The sequence below is a fragment of the Musca autumnalis genome, unplaced genomic scaffold, assembly GCF_047663935.1.
Source record: "Musca autumnalis isolate F117 unplaced genomic scaffold, ASM4766393v1 scaffold_2, whole genome shotgun sequence".
Taxonomy (NCBI): domain Eukaryota; kingdom Metazoa; phylum Arthropoda; class Insecta; order Diptera; family Muscidae; genus Musca; species Musca autumnalis.
Window position 1 is genome coordinate 27,447,030 of NW_027411755.1, and position 16,277 is coordinate 27,463,306.

General features: G+C 36.0%; 1 protein-coding gene across 2 annotated transcripts; it reads right to left on the reverse strand.

Moving 5' to 3' along the window:
* Positions 1–11,852: 11,852 nt before the first annotated feature.
* Positions 11,853–14,017, reverse strand: LOC141392595 (uncharacterized). Of its 2 annotated transcripts, none has more exons than XM_073965526.1 (3): positions 13,871–14,017; positions 13,360–13,776; positions 11,853–13,299 (listed from the first exon to the last, which is right to left on the reverse strand). In XM_073965526.1, the coding sequence occupies exons 1-3, from the start codon at positions 13,976–13,978 to the stop codon at positions 11,872–11,874; spliced, it is 1,953 nt and encodes a 650-aa protein (XP_073821627.1). In that variant the 5' UTR covers positions 13,979–14,017; the 3' UTR covers positions 11,853–11,871. The 2 variants fall into 2 exon arrangements, with proteins under 2 accessions (XP_073821627.1, XP_073821628.1); XM_073965527.1 differs by having other exon boundaries at positions 13,867–14,007.
* Positions 14,018–16,277: the final 2,260 nt, after the last annotated feature.

A 16,277-nucleotide genomic window follows, 5' to 3' on the forward strand; every position in this document is an offset into this window, starting at 1 on the left:
ACAGAATGTTGCTATGACATCGTAGCAACAGAGGTTAACTCCCTCTACAGTTAATTTTTAACAATTGACTTTTCCTATCTTGTAATATTGACATCTTTGGACAATTCACATGTAGGGATAGGTAATGGAAAGCAATAATCGATTTTTCGACTTTTCGATTTTGGTCTAAAACTAAAAATGCGATTTTTCGGTCTTGCGATTATTTCAGTTGTTTTAAAACTCGACTTTCGACTTTTTCATAACCGCAGAAAATCGATTATAATCGATTATTCGTCGATTTTCGAGTTTTCTTTTGAAACTGTAAAACCGTCAAAAGTGTAAAACCGCCAAGTCCACAATCTATGGGCAAACTCGAAAATCGATCACGAGATAATCGATTATGCGATTTTCCCTCCAGACAAAAGTCGACTACGATTTTTAGATTTTTGACTGCAAAAAGTCGATTAATCGATTAACCGAAAGTCGACTTACCTATCCCTATTCACATGGAGATTTTAATCAGAAGCGAAGTGCATAATTAGTCTGTTCCAGTACTGCAAGAATCTACTAATTTGTACTATTTTTTTCGATAACATAAAGGAAAAAATGTTATCGTAGTAAAAATTAGTAGCTTCCTGCAGGTTCTGGAACAGAGCAATTGTGTCACTTGTATTTTCATATCATATAATGTTAATAGCCAAAGGTTGCTTTAAATCATTTCCTGGTAATTCTCTTCACATGAAATGATATTGAAATTCTGAAGAAGCCTCTTGCGTAGATCTTCTCTTCTGCAGGAGCCTCATATGGATAGAAGGCCTCCGTATAAGGCGTCTATAGAATAGAAGACTTCCACATGAAGCTTCTGCAAAGTAAAAGAAATCCGTAGGAGACTTCTATAAAATAGAACACATCCTATAGAATAGAAGACGACCATAAGCGGATTCTATATAATAGTAGACATCCTTGGGAAGCTTCTATTGAAGAGTATACCTCCGTAGCAGACTTCTACAGTAGAGAAGGCCTTCAGAAGATGCTCCTATAGCAAAGACTTCCATAGGAGGCATCTATTGAGGAGAATACCTTCGTAGGAGGTATCTATTGAAGAGAAGACCTTCGTAGGAGGTATCTATTGAAGAGAAGACCTCCGTATGACGCTTTTATTGAATAGAAGATCTCCTTAAAAAGCTTCTAACGAAAAGAAGACCGCTTTAGAAGGCTTTTATAGAAAAAAATACCATTGTAGGAGGCTTCAATTGAAAAGAAACCTCCGCTGTCAAATTTTCTTTGCTAAAAATAAAACGGAATTTTAAAACTTTTTTGTAAGTAGAACCAACAAATGGTACTTACATGAGGTTCACAAGTAATTTAACATAACCTCTGGTTGTTTTTGAACATCTCTAACGATTTGTTGTTTCCGTTGTGATTAGATAACCTATAATTATATAACTGTTAACATTTAAAAATCCCATCACTCATCACTCTGTTGTTTGGGCCTTTGCCCAACACAAATAACTCCAAACATTTTGAGTTTGAATGAAAATTGTCTTATCATTCTCATAAATCAAATCTTAAGAACATTTCCAAGAAAAAAGGGGTCACAAAAACAACAACAACAACAATGGAGTTACATTTACATAACATAACCTTCAAAAAACCAGTCTCCCCTTTGAGTTCATTTTACACAAATTGACAGGTATAATGGATAGGAATTATGAAAAATAAACAAAACAAATAAAAATGGGAAGAAAATAAAATGGATGAAAAAAATCGTGAAAGAAAATAATGTAATTCTTTCCATTACGATCCTCTATACCATCACTTAAAGACACACACTCACATCATAACTCTTAACAAGCGGTAACTGTGGCGTTTAGCCGCCAATAGCTTTTTTGTACCGCAAATAGAAGTGTGAAAGACTTCAATATGTTATTCGCTTAATAATTATTTCAATTATAAGCCATGGTGGCTTCCAAAGAAACAACACAAACAACAAGTGGTATTAAAAGAATGCCAGTTGTCCCGCATTTATGCTATGCGGTTCGTAAAAATCTTGCGGTAGAAATAATAATGGCAAAGAAAAACAAAGCAAAGAAATAAGTAATGTATGAAAAAGGTCGTTTATTGGCCAGAAAGAGAGAAGAGTAACAACCCAAAGAAGAGGTTAATAACATCGTTAATGTTTTTAGATGTTTACCATTGCCATGACTAAACGAGATTGGAAGGCAGGCACACATGTGTGATTGAAAGATAGCTTGTTGGAGAATCATCATCATCGCAGTCGCTAAGGTAAATTGTTTATAAGAGTAACATTTAAGCATCAGCAGAGCCATTGAGACCATATATTTTATAGAAATCATCTACGGAGGTCTTTTATTTTATAGATATCCCTACGAAGGTCTTCTATTCTATAGAAGCCTCCTAGGGAGGTCTTCTATTCTATAGAAGCCTCCTAGGGAGGTCTTCTATTCTATAGAAGCCTCCTAGGGAGGTCTTCTATTCTATAGAAGCCATCTGGGGAGGTCGTCTATTCTGTAGAAGCCTCCTAGGAAGGTCTTCTATTTTATAGACGCTTCCTAGGGAGGTCTTCTATTCTATAGAAGCCACCTAGGGAGATCTTCTATTCCATAGAAGCCTCCTAGGGAGGTCTTCTATTCTACAGAAGCCTCCTAGGGAGGTCTTCTATTCTATAGAAGCCTCCTAGGGAGGTCTTCTATTCTATAGAAGCCTCCTAGGGAGGTCTTCTATTCTATAGAAGCCTCCTAGGGAGGTCTTCTATTCTATAGAAGCCTCCTAGGGAGGTCTTCTATTCTATAGAAGCCTCCTAGGGAGGTCTTCTATTCTATAGAAGCCTCCTAGGGTGGTCTTCTATTCTATAGAAACATTCTAGGGATGTCTTCTACTCTATAGAAGCCTACTACAGAGGTCTTCTATTCCGCTTTTTTTTTTGATCGGGGAAAAAATCGTCGAAAGACTCTGGCTACCTGGTTTATGGTTTCGCCAGGTGTGTGAGACTTTAACACGCTAAAATAACCCCTTTACTCTGATCCACCATCCCTGCGGTACCGCCGGCATTTCGTCGCAGGGGGGAATGTTTTATAGAACACTTCTATTTGTTATTCTTCTTCGAATATCTTCTTGCCTCCGTAATTCCAATATTATTGTCTTTACGTACTCACATAGTCCCAATTTACATTGGGCGAGTTTATTTGCGGCAATTGTCATTTTGTAGGAGAGAGAGGTGAGGCATATGGTAACCCTTTGCCTCTCAGCACCCTCTCTTACCTACAAACTGACAATTGCCGCAAGTAAACTCGCCTAATGTAAATTGGGACATACATACTCCCAATTGCTTAGAGACGTCATCATAATTTCGATTATGTTTTCTACACATATCTCACTACCAACTTGCCGCTCTAAATTTGTCCCCTCTTCACTGAATCGTGGGCATGAAAGAAAACGTGGTATGGGTCTTCAACATGTTCCACGCAGCAGGGACAATCAGGGGAGCAGTCAAGTCCAAAACGGTATAAATAGGACCTGAAACAGCCATGTCCGGAGAGAAATTGGGTGAGATAGAAGTTTAGATCTCCTTGTCGCCTATTTGACCATGTGTCCACATTTCTTGCGACTTCGGATTCATTATCTGTTTCCTGTGAGCTTCTTGAATTGTATACGTATTCCGATTCTCTTGCAAGAATATCTATGGGAATCATAGCTGCGATAACATAGGCTGCATCGTCAGAAACAGTCCTATATGCACAGCATACACGTAGTGCTGCCAGTCTGTATACTGTACCAATCTTTTCGTAATAAGTGGCATACCTCAAGGATTTCGCCCATATTGGTGCAGCATAAAGAATAATATTTTTGGTAACTCCTGCCAGAATTTTTCTCTTTAAGTATCTCGGACCTCTTGTGTTTGGCATTATACGACACGGCGCTTTACAAGTGTTTCCGGCTTTCGCCTTTAGGTAATTCAAATGCTCCTTAAAAGATAGACGATTGTCTATAATAACGCCGAGGTATTTCCGGCTTTCCGCTGTTGTGATTGTACATTCTCCGATTTGAATATTTATTCTTTCTACAGTTCTGCGGCTTGTAATTAAGACAGCTTCCGTTTTTTGATCGGCTAATGATAGGCCTTGTGAACACAACCACGATTTAACCAACTGTATTCTGACTTCTGAGACATTTTTTGCTTCTTCGGTTGTTTTTGCAACTATAACTAGCGCAATATCATCTGCAAATCCAATAATATTTGCTTTCTCTGGGAGTTTTAGCTTTAAGACACCATCATACATCACGTTCCACAGAAGAGGCCCAAGAACAGATCCTTGTGGTACTCCTCCTGATATTCGTTATTCTTTTAAACCCTCCTCAGTTTTGTATATTAGTATTCTGTTGCGGAAGTAGTCCTGGAGTATAGCCACAAGATATGCCGGGACGTTTAACCGTCTCAGAGCGTTTAGAATATTCTCCCAGTTAGCTGTGTTAAAGGCATTTTTAAGATCTAGTGTTATGACAACACAATACTCTTTTTTCCAGCTTTGGCCATTCATTGCTTCCCTTGCGATATCTGTTACCATTTTTATTGCATCGATCGTAGATCTTTTTTTCTGATAAGCCCTTTGCACGTTCTGTGTGCTCTTCAAGTCTGTCGCGGATAATGCTCTCAAGGAGTTTTCCGCATGTATCTATCATACATAGCGGGCGGTATGATGAGGGATTTTCCAAGGGCTTGCCGTTTTTGGGCAATAGGACTAGTCTTTGCCATTTCCATAACGATGGAAAGGATCCATATTCTAAGCAGGAGTTCAGTAATTTAAGCATTTGTTCTCCACAGCAGCTTATAATCTCTTTTAGAACGTAGTTGGGAATTCCATCGAGACCAGGCGCTTTAGAGTCATCAATAGCGAGAAAACACGATCTTTTGCTTGCATGTATGGCTTTTTGGAGGGCTTTCTTCTTCATCTTGAGAACCTGTCTATACGCTTCATTGTCTTCTCTATCACGAGTTCTTACAAAACGTCTTCTAGCACGAAGACACTCTTTACGTAGTTCAGCTATTTCAGCGTTCCACCAATATACTGGGGCCTTGTTGACACCCCGCTTCCTTTTTTGCATCGATGTGTTGCATGCTTGTGTTGCTCGAAGAATAAGCTCTTCCGCCATATTTTCGGGGGTTCCCTGCAGTTCTGTGTCTTCATACATAGCGCAAATATGTCTTTATCAAATGAGCCTCTTTCCAACCAGATATTTCAGGCGTTCGAACCGATCTGCTTACTGTTGTCGCGTCATTACGATTAATGATTATAGCCTGATGATCACTATAAGTGAACATATCACTGATTTGCCAGTTAAACTGATTGAAGATGTTAGTACTGACAAACGCAATGTCGATTATGGAACTCCCACCATTTCGACTGAATGTTGGATTACTCCCCGAATTCAAAATTTCCACATCTAATTGGGCAAAGGATTCTAACAATATTCGGCCCCTTTTATTTGTTCTAGGGCAACCCCACTCTGTGGCCCAGGCATTAAAATCGCCCGCTATCAAAATTGACCCTCTGGATGCGGAACCATTTGTTAAGTCAGTTATAATTCTTCTGTAATCTTCAATGTCATATCTTGGTGGTATGTAGCAACTGTAGACTGTTAATCCGGCGAAAGTAGCGCGGACAAAACCAGTTGCAGAATTCAAAGCATTTTGTATTGGTTTGTTTAAGGACCAGATCGAGGTTGTGCCGGACTTATCACATAACCACTTTGCTGAGCTTATGTTCTTGTAGGGCTCGCTGATAATTGCTAGATCGACCTCTAGTTCCCGAACTGTCTGTTTTAACAAATCTTGGGCAGCTTCACAATGATTTAAATTTAATTGTATAAATTTCATTAAGATCCTCTAAGTTGGCGTAGAGCTTCCTTGTATTTCGGACACACAGTCGACGCAGTGATGTGGCTACGATCTGTTGATGGTTCATTGCATAGCATACACTTGGGGGGGTTTTTACAATTAGCAACCTTGTGACCCGCTTCTCCACAGCAAATGCAGCGACCTGAGTTGTCGTTCGGGTTTTTACATCTAACTGCTGTATGACCAAAGTCCAGACATTTATAACACCTCAATGGTGTCAATTTTTCACGTATTCGACAATCCACCCATCCAATACGTAGTATTCTTTTCTTTAAAAGAATATTCGCTAGCAGCGAGCTTACAGAAACCGTAGCAGTTTGTGTGCCTCTATATGCTTTTCGTAGTGATTTTATTGCAGATGCTTGCAATGCTTTAAAATCGTCCGAAACGTCGCTGATAGACTGGAGAATATCATCTCTATTAGACACCTTATCTATATCTTTAATTTCCAGTAACTTCCTGGGTTAAGGCACGAACTTCAGCGGTTGGGCCTAAGACTTCTTCAATGGCTTCACTAAAGTCATTTGTGTGCTGGTTTATTTAGTTCTAACAATAGCTCACCCATCTCTGTCTTCCGAATTGTCTTCACATTTTTGGCCTAACGCAGCCAGCTTTGCTTCACTTTTCACTTGCCTCAGAATGTCTGAATATGAGGAATCTCCACATGTTTTAATTATTAAAGCATCTGGTTAGTTGGTTTCCTTTTCCTTCTAGATCTTGTTTGAACTTTATTCCGTGCTGCCGCATTGTGTACGGTATCGGATTTTCCCACATTTTCATTGATCTCTCTTCTATTGTCTTTACAGAATCTGGCTCTTTAATTTTAGATACGACTTCTTTTTTGTCCTGTTCTCCTTCGGGCTTTGGGTCTTGGGGCCTCTTTTCAACGCAGGTGTTGTTGGGGTTCCTGCTTGTTTAGGCTTAATCCATGCTTTCGTTTGGGTCTGCTTATTGTCTACCTGGCCCATTTGACGTATTTCAGCTTCCTTATTCATATCATCGGCTACTTTTAAATATATTGCCTGTATATCTCTCATCATGGATTGGATATCTTTGTGGATGTTATTTTTCGATTTGACAAATTCATCCAGCTGAGCTATTTTCCTTCCGAGCCTCCTTAGATTTTCGCTTCCAGAAAATTTATTTTTAGGCATGCCTTCACCTGCCTTCCCTATTTCTAGGTCCATGCGAGGGTTGACGGAAGACCCTCATGAGATCTCCCGTTCAGAGCCAGATCCGTGTTAATCGGGAATGTGCATCCGAACCTACACTGCCAACTTAATGGGACGAGCATTGAACATACTTTGAGACTTGCCAGGTTTTAACGGGACGGAGGCAGCTGTGGCATTAGCCTGAAAGCCATTTCTGTAAGGTTCCACCCCGACATACTCAGGTTCCAGAATACCACAGCCGTCAGCCCAGGGTTCATCAATTCCAAATCGTAGTCTAGTAATGCCTATTCTATATCTATTCTATAGCAGCCTCTTGAGGAAGTTTTATATTCTATTGAAGCAGTGGAGGTCTTCTATTGTATAGAAGCCTCCTGAGGAGGTCTTAAGGCCTGCGTACATAAGCTGCCTTGCCTGCTTACCTTGTTTACTTCTGACAAAAAAATAAAAAAGAAAAGGGCAACCCAGTTCGAAATTTCCTCGGCCTTTATTCTTTTATTTTTATTATGTCAAAAATGAAGCAGGAAAGCAAGGCAATCAGGCAGAGCGGCTTATGTACGCAGGCCTTTAAGACCTGGGTACATACGCAGCCTCGCCTGATTGCCTTGCTTTCCTGCTTCATTTCTGACATAATAAAAATAAAAGAAGAAGGCCGAGCAAATTTCGAATTTGGTTGCCCTATTTTTTTTATTCTTTTATCGGAAGCAAGCAAGGCAGCTTACGTACCTAGGCCTTTATATTCTATAGAAGCATCCTGGAGAGGTCTACTGTTCTATTGAAGCATCCTGAGGAGGTCCTCTATTCTTGTACAAGTTCCGATATAGTCGAATAGACTTGTAGGGGCCCAAATTCTACAGAGTAGATTTTGAACCGAAATTATTTTTGTACATAGGCGAACAACAGTATGACCATTTGCAAACTACAACAAACACAACAAGTATTCTGACGATACTTACGTTTTGTTGATTGCAAACTAAAGAAAAACGCTTTAAATTGATTTTTAAATTCAACTCTGTTGACGCAGTCGGTCACTTTATAATGATGTATTCAAAAACAATTCAAATATATTTTCTACCAAATAATTCGATCTGATGATCCGCACTCTATAAACTTCAAGAGGAAGAGTGATTTTCTCTAGTTAGAGATAGGAGTATGGGAGATGATAAGGACTTATCGAGTTCGATAAAATACAATTCTATTGAAGCCTCCTGAAGAGTTGCCCTAATCTATAGAATCCTCCTGAAGAGGTGTCCTATTCTATAGAAGCCTGGAAAAAATATTCTATAAAAAATCCAATTTATTGGAAAAAATATTCTATAAAAAATTCAATTTATTGGAAAAAATATTCTTTAAAAAATCCACGTAAATGGAAAAACTTTTCTTTAAAAAATCCACGTAAAGGGAAAAACTATTCTTTAAAAAATCCACGTTAAGGGAAAAAATATTCTTTAAAAAATCCACGTTAATGGAAACAATATTCTTTAAAAAAATCCACGTTGTTGAAAAAAATATTTTTTAAAAAATCCACGTTAATGGAAACAATATTCTTTAAAAAAATCCACGTTGTTGAAAAAAATATTTTTTAAAAAATCCACGTTTAAACAATTCACGTTGTAAAACATGTATGCTTTAAAAAATCCTCGTTTGGGGGAAAATATGGAAAAAATGTTCTTTAAAAATCCTCGTTTGGGGGAAAATATGGAAAAAATGTTCTTTAAAAAATCCACGTTCGTAGAAAAAATACACTTTAAAATATCCACGTTGTTGATAAAAATATTCTTTACAAATCCATGTTGACGACCATGATGTCCCAAATTCTAGGTTCTTGCATGTAACTGTTTTTTAAATGCACCACCACCAATCATAACATTAAAATGACCTAAATTGAGTTAACGTGGCAAACCGAAATTGGTGTCGGTTGTTAAAATGCCAAGTGAATTGTGTGTGGCTGGCTGAATGGCTGGCAACAGCTGACATACAAACAAACCAGCATAAATAATAAAAAAAAAATTAAATATTCTTATCGAAATGTAAAAATCACATTGTTGTAATATATGAAAACTATGAACAAGAAAAAAATCGAAACAGAATGGCAAAAATATTTGCATTGTGGTGTTGTTATTACCAACAAAACGTGTTTAATATGCATGCATGCAAACCAATAACAAATCAACCCAACGATCGCGTCCAACATGTTGTAAGCGAACATGTTTGAAGATAACGTTTTATGTAGAACAATCGCAAACAAGAGTTATTTAAATTATTTTTCATTTTCTTAACTTCCTTTCAGATTGAAGATGACTTTTGCTTTACATGCTTTGTCTGTTATACAGAGGAACAGCCACAGGAAAAACTCTTTTACAGACACACGTTCTTATAACATTTTCAACACATCATTATTAAATTATTAGTTTCCACAGGCTGTTTTTGGCCAATATGAAAACAATGAAACCCCGCCATTCATATGTTATGGGCCATTTAATTCAAGAAACATTCAAATATCCACCATCTAAACCATCCATTCCATTGTTCTTCTCTTGAACAATGCAAAGAGAATTGTATCGAATTCCTATTAGCCGGCATAAAAAAGAAGACTTCTTATTTATTCTAGCCATCTTTTGTTTGTAGTCTGTTTTAATAATTTATGTTGCTAACTTTGTTCTTCTATTCTTCTTACAAGTATGCCCGAAGAATATTAAGCATGATGGCCAGTCGTCTCGTGGTTTAGTTTAAATGGGTGCTTGTTTATCACCATCGAAGTGGAGTATTGTGAAATATGTGATCATATCAATGGCTGATACCCAACAATATTTTGTTAAATGAAAACACGTAACTACTACTGGAACTATCTTTCAATGAACCAGGGAAATTTGGGGTGTAATGTGTCATCTTCTTGATGTATTTGCGTTTAAAGTTATATTCCAATTAAGACGTTTTTACGTCCATGTTTTCTATAGAATAGAAGACCTTCGTAAGAGGCTTCGATATTATATACGACGTTCTTAATAGCCTTCTATACAATATAAGATCTCCGTAAAAGGCTTCTATCGAATAAAATACTTCCCTATGAAGCTTCTATAGAATAGAAGACCTCTGTAGGAATCTTCTATAGAACAGCAAACTTAAGTCGGATGTGATTTTTTAAAGAATATTTTTTCCAACAACGTGGATTTTTCAAAGACTAATTTTTCCATTAACGTAGATTTTTTAAAGAATATTTTTCCAACAACTTGGATTTTTTTAAAGAATATTTTTCCAACAATGTGAATTTTTCAAAGATTAATTTTTCCATTAACTTGGATTTTTTAAAGAATATTTTTTCAAGCGGTTGAACGAAATTTAATTTTTTAAAGTATATTTTTTAAGCAGGTTAACAAACGTGGATTTATTAAAGAATATTTTTTCAAGCAGTTGAACAAACGTGGATTTCTTAAAGAATATTTTTTCAAGCTGTTGAACAAACGTGGATTTTTTAAAGAATATTTTTTCAAGCAGTTGAACAAACGTGGATTTTTTAAAGAAAATTTTTTCAAGCAGTTGAACAAACGTGGATTTTTTAAAAAATATTTTTTCAAGCAGTTAAACAAACGTGGATTTTTTAAAGAATATTTTTTTAAGCAGTTGAACAAACGTGGATTTTTTAAAGAATATTTTTAAAGTACTTGAACAAACGTGGATTTTTTAAAGAATATTTTTTCAAGCAGTTGAACAAACGTGGATTTTTTAAAGAATATTTTTTCAAGCAGTTGAACAAACGTGGATTTTTAAAGAATATTTTTAAAGCAGTTGAACAAACGTGGATTTCTTAAAGAATATTTTTTCAAGCAGTTGAAAAAACGTGGATTTTTAAAAAATATTTTTTTAGCACTTGAACAAACGTAGATTTTTTAAAGAATACTTTTTAAGCACTTGAACAAACGTAGATTTTTTAAAGAATATTTTTTAAGCACTTGAACAAACGTAGATTTTTTAAAGAATATTTTTTAAGCAGTTGAACAAACGTGGATTTCTTAAAGAATATTTTTTCAAGCAGTTGAACAAAAGTGGATTTTTAAAAATATTTTTTAAGCACTTGAACAAACGTAGATCTTTTAAAGAATATTTTTTAAGCTCTTGAACAAACGTAGATTTTTTAAAGAATATTTTTTAAGCACTTGAACAAACGTAGATTTTTTAAAGAATATTTTCTAAGCACTTGAACAAACGTAGATTTTTTAAAGAATATTTTTTAAGCACTTGAACAAACGTAGATTTTTTAAAGAATATTTTTTAAGCACTTGAACAAACGTAGATTTTTTAAAGAATATTTTTTAAGCACTTGAACAAACGTAGATTTCTTAAAGAATATTTTTTAAGCACTTGAACAAACGTAGATTTTTTAAAGAATATTTTTTAAGCAGTTGAGCAGATGTGAATTTTTTTAAAGAATATTTTTCCACCAACGAAAATGCTTTCCCATAGAAGACCAAAAGGTCTTCTCATAGAAGACTATAATGTATTCTCATAACAGAACAAAAGGTCATCTCGTAGAAGACCACAAGGTCTTCTCATAAAATATCAAAAGCTATCCTCATGGAAGACCAAATGGTATTCTCATAGAAGACCAAAATCAAAGAAGATAAAAGAGTTTTCACATAGAAAACTAAAAGGTCTTCTTTACCGTACTCCGGCTATGTTCAAGGATCATATACTATAGATGTGTAATTAACTTTAAATGCAAATGCGCCAAAGTCTTTCAAATTCCATTACATAATTCTAACTACAAAAAATAACAAAGATTTACCATATTTTTTTTTTACTTTACATTTACTCTGCATTACTCCATTGATCATTATCGCCATTACCAATATCAATGGCATTTTGAGTCCCCTTACCACGAAAATCATTCAGCAAACTCGGGTCGATTAAATTCAAATTTGCATAGACATATTGGAAATCAAATTGTGGTACCGCTTCCTTAACATCTGATTTAATAGAACGCAAGCCAATATGGGGCCTGAGGAAGCTATCGGCCAAAGGAAACCATTTCAGCAAAATTGCAGGCCTTTCACCCCTCTTAGTTGCCTCCAAAATACGTTTTCTTTGTTGCATATAAGTGATGCGAAATATTTTAATTTTCTTCGCAACATATGCAGCTGTCAAGCCATGACCCATAGAGGCTGCAATATCTTCAATGGCAGCATTACGCATAGGTCTTGATCTATAATCGGAATCATTTAGGTCCCACAAACAACGATGGACACCATAAAGACGTAGAAATTTCACCGAATGTTTCAAGGACCATTTACCCTCTAAGAGATCATCTTCCAGTGGAGCTTTATGGATGGATTTTTCCGTTTGTTCCGTTTCTGTTTCAGTGGGAAAAGACTGGTTTGTATTTGATTCCATGGAAAAATCGTCACGAAATATGGTAGACATTAGGGCTTCATTCATATTTGACATTGGCGCCACCGAGGGTAGGGGATTTTCAAAACGTTTTTCATAGTCCTCATCAGCATCATAATCAGTTTCCTGATCGGAAGAATTTGCGTTACGACTTTGGTTTTCATCCAAATAAATTGTTTCGGGTTTAATTTCCATTGGGGATTCCCAAAGCATCGAGGCTTCACTCCACCATTTGTAGGGCGGTTTGTATTGTGGATCTTTTAAAATCTTTTCACGTTCTTCGGCAACTGTGTGCCTTAAGATGTGCCAACGTTTCTCAATACTCCTAATGGGCCATTGCATTTCTTGGGCAACTAATTCCAAAGCAACATTCCCAGATTCCATCCACATTTCTTTTGTATTGCTACAGAGTATGGGATGTTCCTTCAACAACTTTATAAACTGCAAGGAGCTTTCCAAAGTCCATTGTTTTTCTTGGATGACATATTTTTTCTCCAAATTGTTTTCTTCAAATTTTGAAATTTCCTCATTTTTCATTTCTGGCTCACTTTGTTTTTCTTCTTTGAACATTTTTAATTGTTGTTGCAAGTTTTCCTCTACCTCCTCTAGTTTTGGTTTTAAAAACTCCTCCGTTGCCATACCATGACCACTTTCATCATGCCAATGGCCTTGATTGGATTCCGAATCTTCTGAAATATATTCCAATTTAGGTTGGCAAGGTAAATCTGTAGCTTCTTCGGAATTTGCCTTATTTTCCAGAGCATTAGTGGCTAGTAAAGGCCCCAACGTTTCTGGATTTATTGTGAAAACAACATTGTCCTCCAAATCTGTATCAGAGTTATGAGCTTCCTAAATGAAAAATATAAATCTATTACGAAATGATAGGAAGTGTTAGCTTTTAACACCTACCTCTCTTCTGTGACCTTTCTTGGGAACATTTCTCAGAAATGCATCGGCCAGGGCAAACCATTTCAATTTGGTCTTCGTTCCCATACCCATTTTCATTCGCTGCTTTATACGTTTCTTTTCATAACGATATGTTGCGCGGATAATATTTATTTTTTGCACCACTTGTTCTTTGGTAATATCTCCTCCCATGGCTGCTGCTATATCAACCAAGGCAGCATGTCTCATTTTGCGATTATGATTATCCTCATTCCGTATATCCCACAGGCAACGATGAGAGGCATAGAAACGCAATAGGCGTATTATTTCAGATACAGGCCATTTATCATTTTCAGCGGCAGCATCATTGGGAGCAGTTTCCATCACCGGCTGATTCATGTAATGAGTGTGTTGGAAAATACTATCCACACTATTGGAAACCTGAAAAGAATTGGAAGTAATTGTCAAACTTTTTGAATGGAACGCATCCACGACTAGTCTACTATTGTATTTCAATTAGATTCCTCCTACCCACATTACTTTCCCTGTCTGCAATAATGGAGTCACTGCCATTAATCTGCTCTTCTTGTTCGTCTCGTAGATTCCATAAACGTACATCGCTTTGAAAAGAATATGAGACCATTGTATTTATGCGACCGACCCGCTCAGACTGATTTCTTCCAGCCATATCTTACTTATTTTTTATGTTTCTTTTTCTACTTTTTCTGATAAGATCATCAAAAAATAAACAATTTCAAAGGTAAACAAAATAAATAACCGCCAATAAAAATGCAAGGCACATTTATACAGGTAGATTAATCGGCAAATCGCAACAACAAATCCAAAATTTCTTAATTTTCAGTAGAGACAAAAACCTGTTCATACATAACTAATAACACTGAGGGCACGAAGAGTGGAATAACGGTATTTTTTGAGAAAAGTGTAGACAAAACAATGGGAGATTTTTACATTGGATGGAGTTGATCATTATCTATCGTTTTCTATTAAAAAGTGAAAATTTCAAAATTTTGAGTTACTACCCTTTTGTTGAACAGGTGCGATATGTCAAATAAATCGATATAAAGCCATGTTTATATTATAGCCTTTTGCAGGGTTAACCTTCTTAATGAGGATTTATTTGACGTATACGCAAAGGAATTGACATTTGAAACCCAGTGGGTTTGTTAAATCCAGTTATATATAAACGTACTATAATGCTCTTAAACATCTTATAAGTGTATAGTCTAACAGGTGTGGATTGATAAATGTACACAGTCTTACATAAGTATACGTACGCCCCATAAATCTCGGGTTTTAGAAAAAGTAATGATATTTATGAAATTCCAAGTACACAGGTTTATTTCGTCTCACTAATAAACAATGTTTAATACAACAAAAGTATATTCCATAATATAAATAACGGTAAATTTTACAAAAAACAAAAAATGATACTTACAAAAGTATACATACGCCCCAAGGAAATATGAGTATTATCGTACAATTTATGGAATTACCAGCAAAATTTATACATTTTATTGTTTTGGCGAATGTGTCTGGGTGTCCGAGATATATTTTAGAGAAAGAAAAATAATTGTTGGGTGTTAAATGCCGTTATTTAATTCCAAACTTCTTGTATAGCTCGTTAAAGCGGACCCTTGCTGATTTCCTTCCGTTTTAAGTATTTGAGTATACAAAAGCCACAATATTAGTGTCAGATTATAGATTTTGAGATCTTAGAAAGCTTTTTAGTTGACCTTGTGCATAACACACCTTCCTGAGTGTCGATAAATTCACATTTTTCCTGGGATATCTCAGGAAGTTAATAGATTCCTCGGAATTCTTGGCTCAAATTACATACAGAAGACCTTGAATTGTGTTTTAATATGGTGTTATATAATCCTTGGACACCAATTGAATCGGAAATGTACAATTATCCGATACTTTCCGACCATATATTAACGGTAATGGTCATAATACGAAAACTACGTTATTCACAGTGTAAATGTCATGCTTTTTGGTAGTGATTATATTTTGATGCTTTGGGAGCATCGACACTCAGGAAGGTGTGTTATGCACAAGGTCAACTAAAAAGCTTGCTAGGATCTCAAAATCTATAATCTGACACTAATATTGTGGCTTTTGTATACTCAAATACTTAAAACGGAAGGAAATCAGCAAGGGTCCGCTTTAACGAGCTATACAAGAAGTTTGGCATTAAATAACGGCATTTAACACCCAACAATTATTTTTCTTTCTCTAAAATATATCTCGGACACCCAGACACATTCGCCAAAACAATAAAATGTATAAATTTTGCTGGTAATTCCATAAATTGTACGATAATACTCATATTTCCTTGGGGCGTATGTATACTTTTGTAAGTATCAATTTTTGGTTTTTGTAAAATTTACCGTTATTTATATTATGGAATATACTTTTGTTGTATTAAATATTGTTTATTAGTGAGACGAAATAAACCTGTGTACTTGGAATTTCATAAATATCATTACTTTTTCTAAAACCCGAGATTTATGGGGCGTACGTATACTTATGTAAGACTGTGTACCTTGATTATCAAAATATAAACAAAGGGAAAACAGCTGGTTTTAAAAGTGTAACTTCAATGTGGACGCCTCGCAGCCGAATGGGCCAAATACATAAAGCGCTCGGCACATACGGTCCGTTTAGTGACACGTTGGGACATGCGTTGTCCTAAAAAAGTTAAATTATGTTTAACTTTAATGCGCCAGCCATGTTGTTGTTTTTCAAAAAACTTGGTATCACTTACACATTTTTCATGTGGTTGTTGTAGCGCGACGCTCAACGCATCATGTGTGCCGAGCGCTTAAGGTCCGTTGTGTGACGCGTTGCGCTTTGAAAACAACAACTACATGAAAAATGTGTAAATGATGCCAAGTTTGTTCTTGAAGTTTTCATGTGGT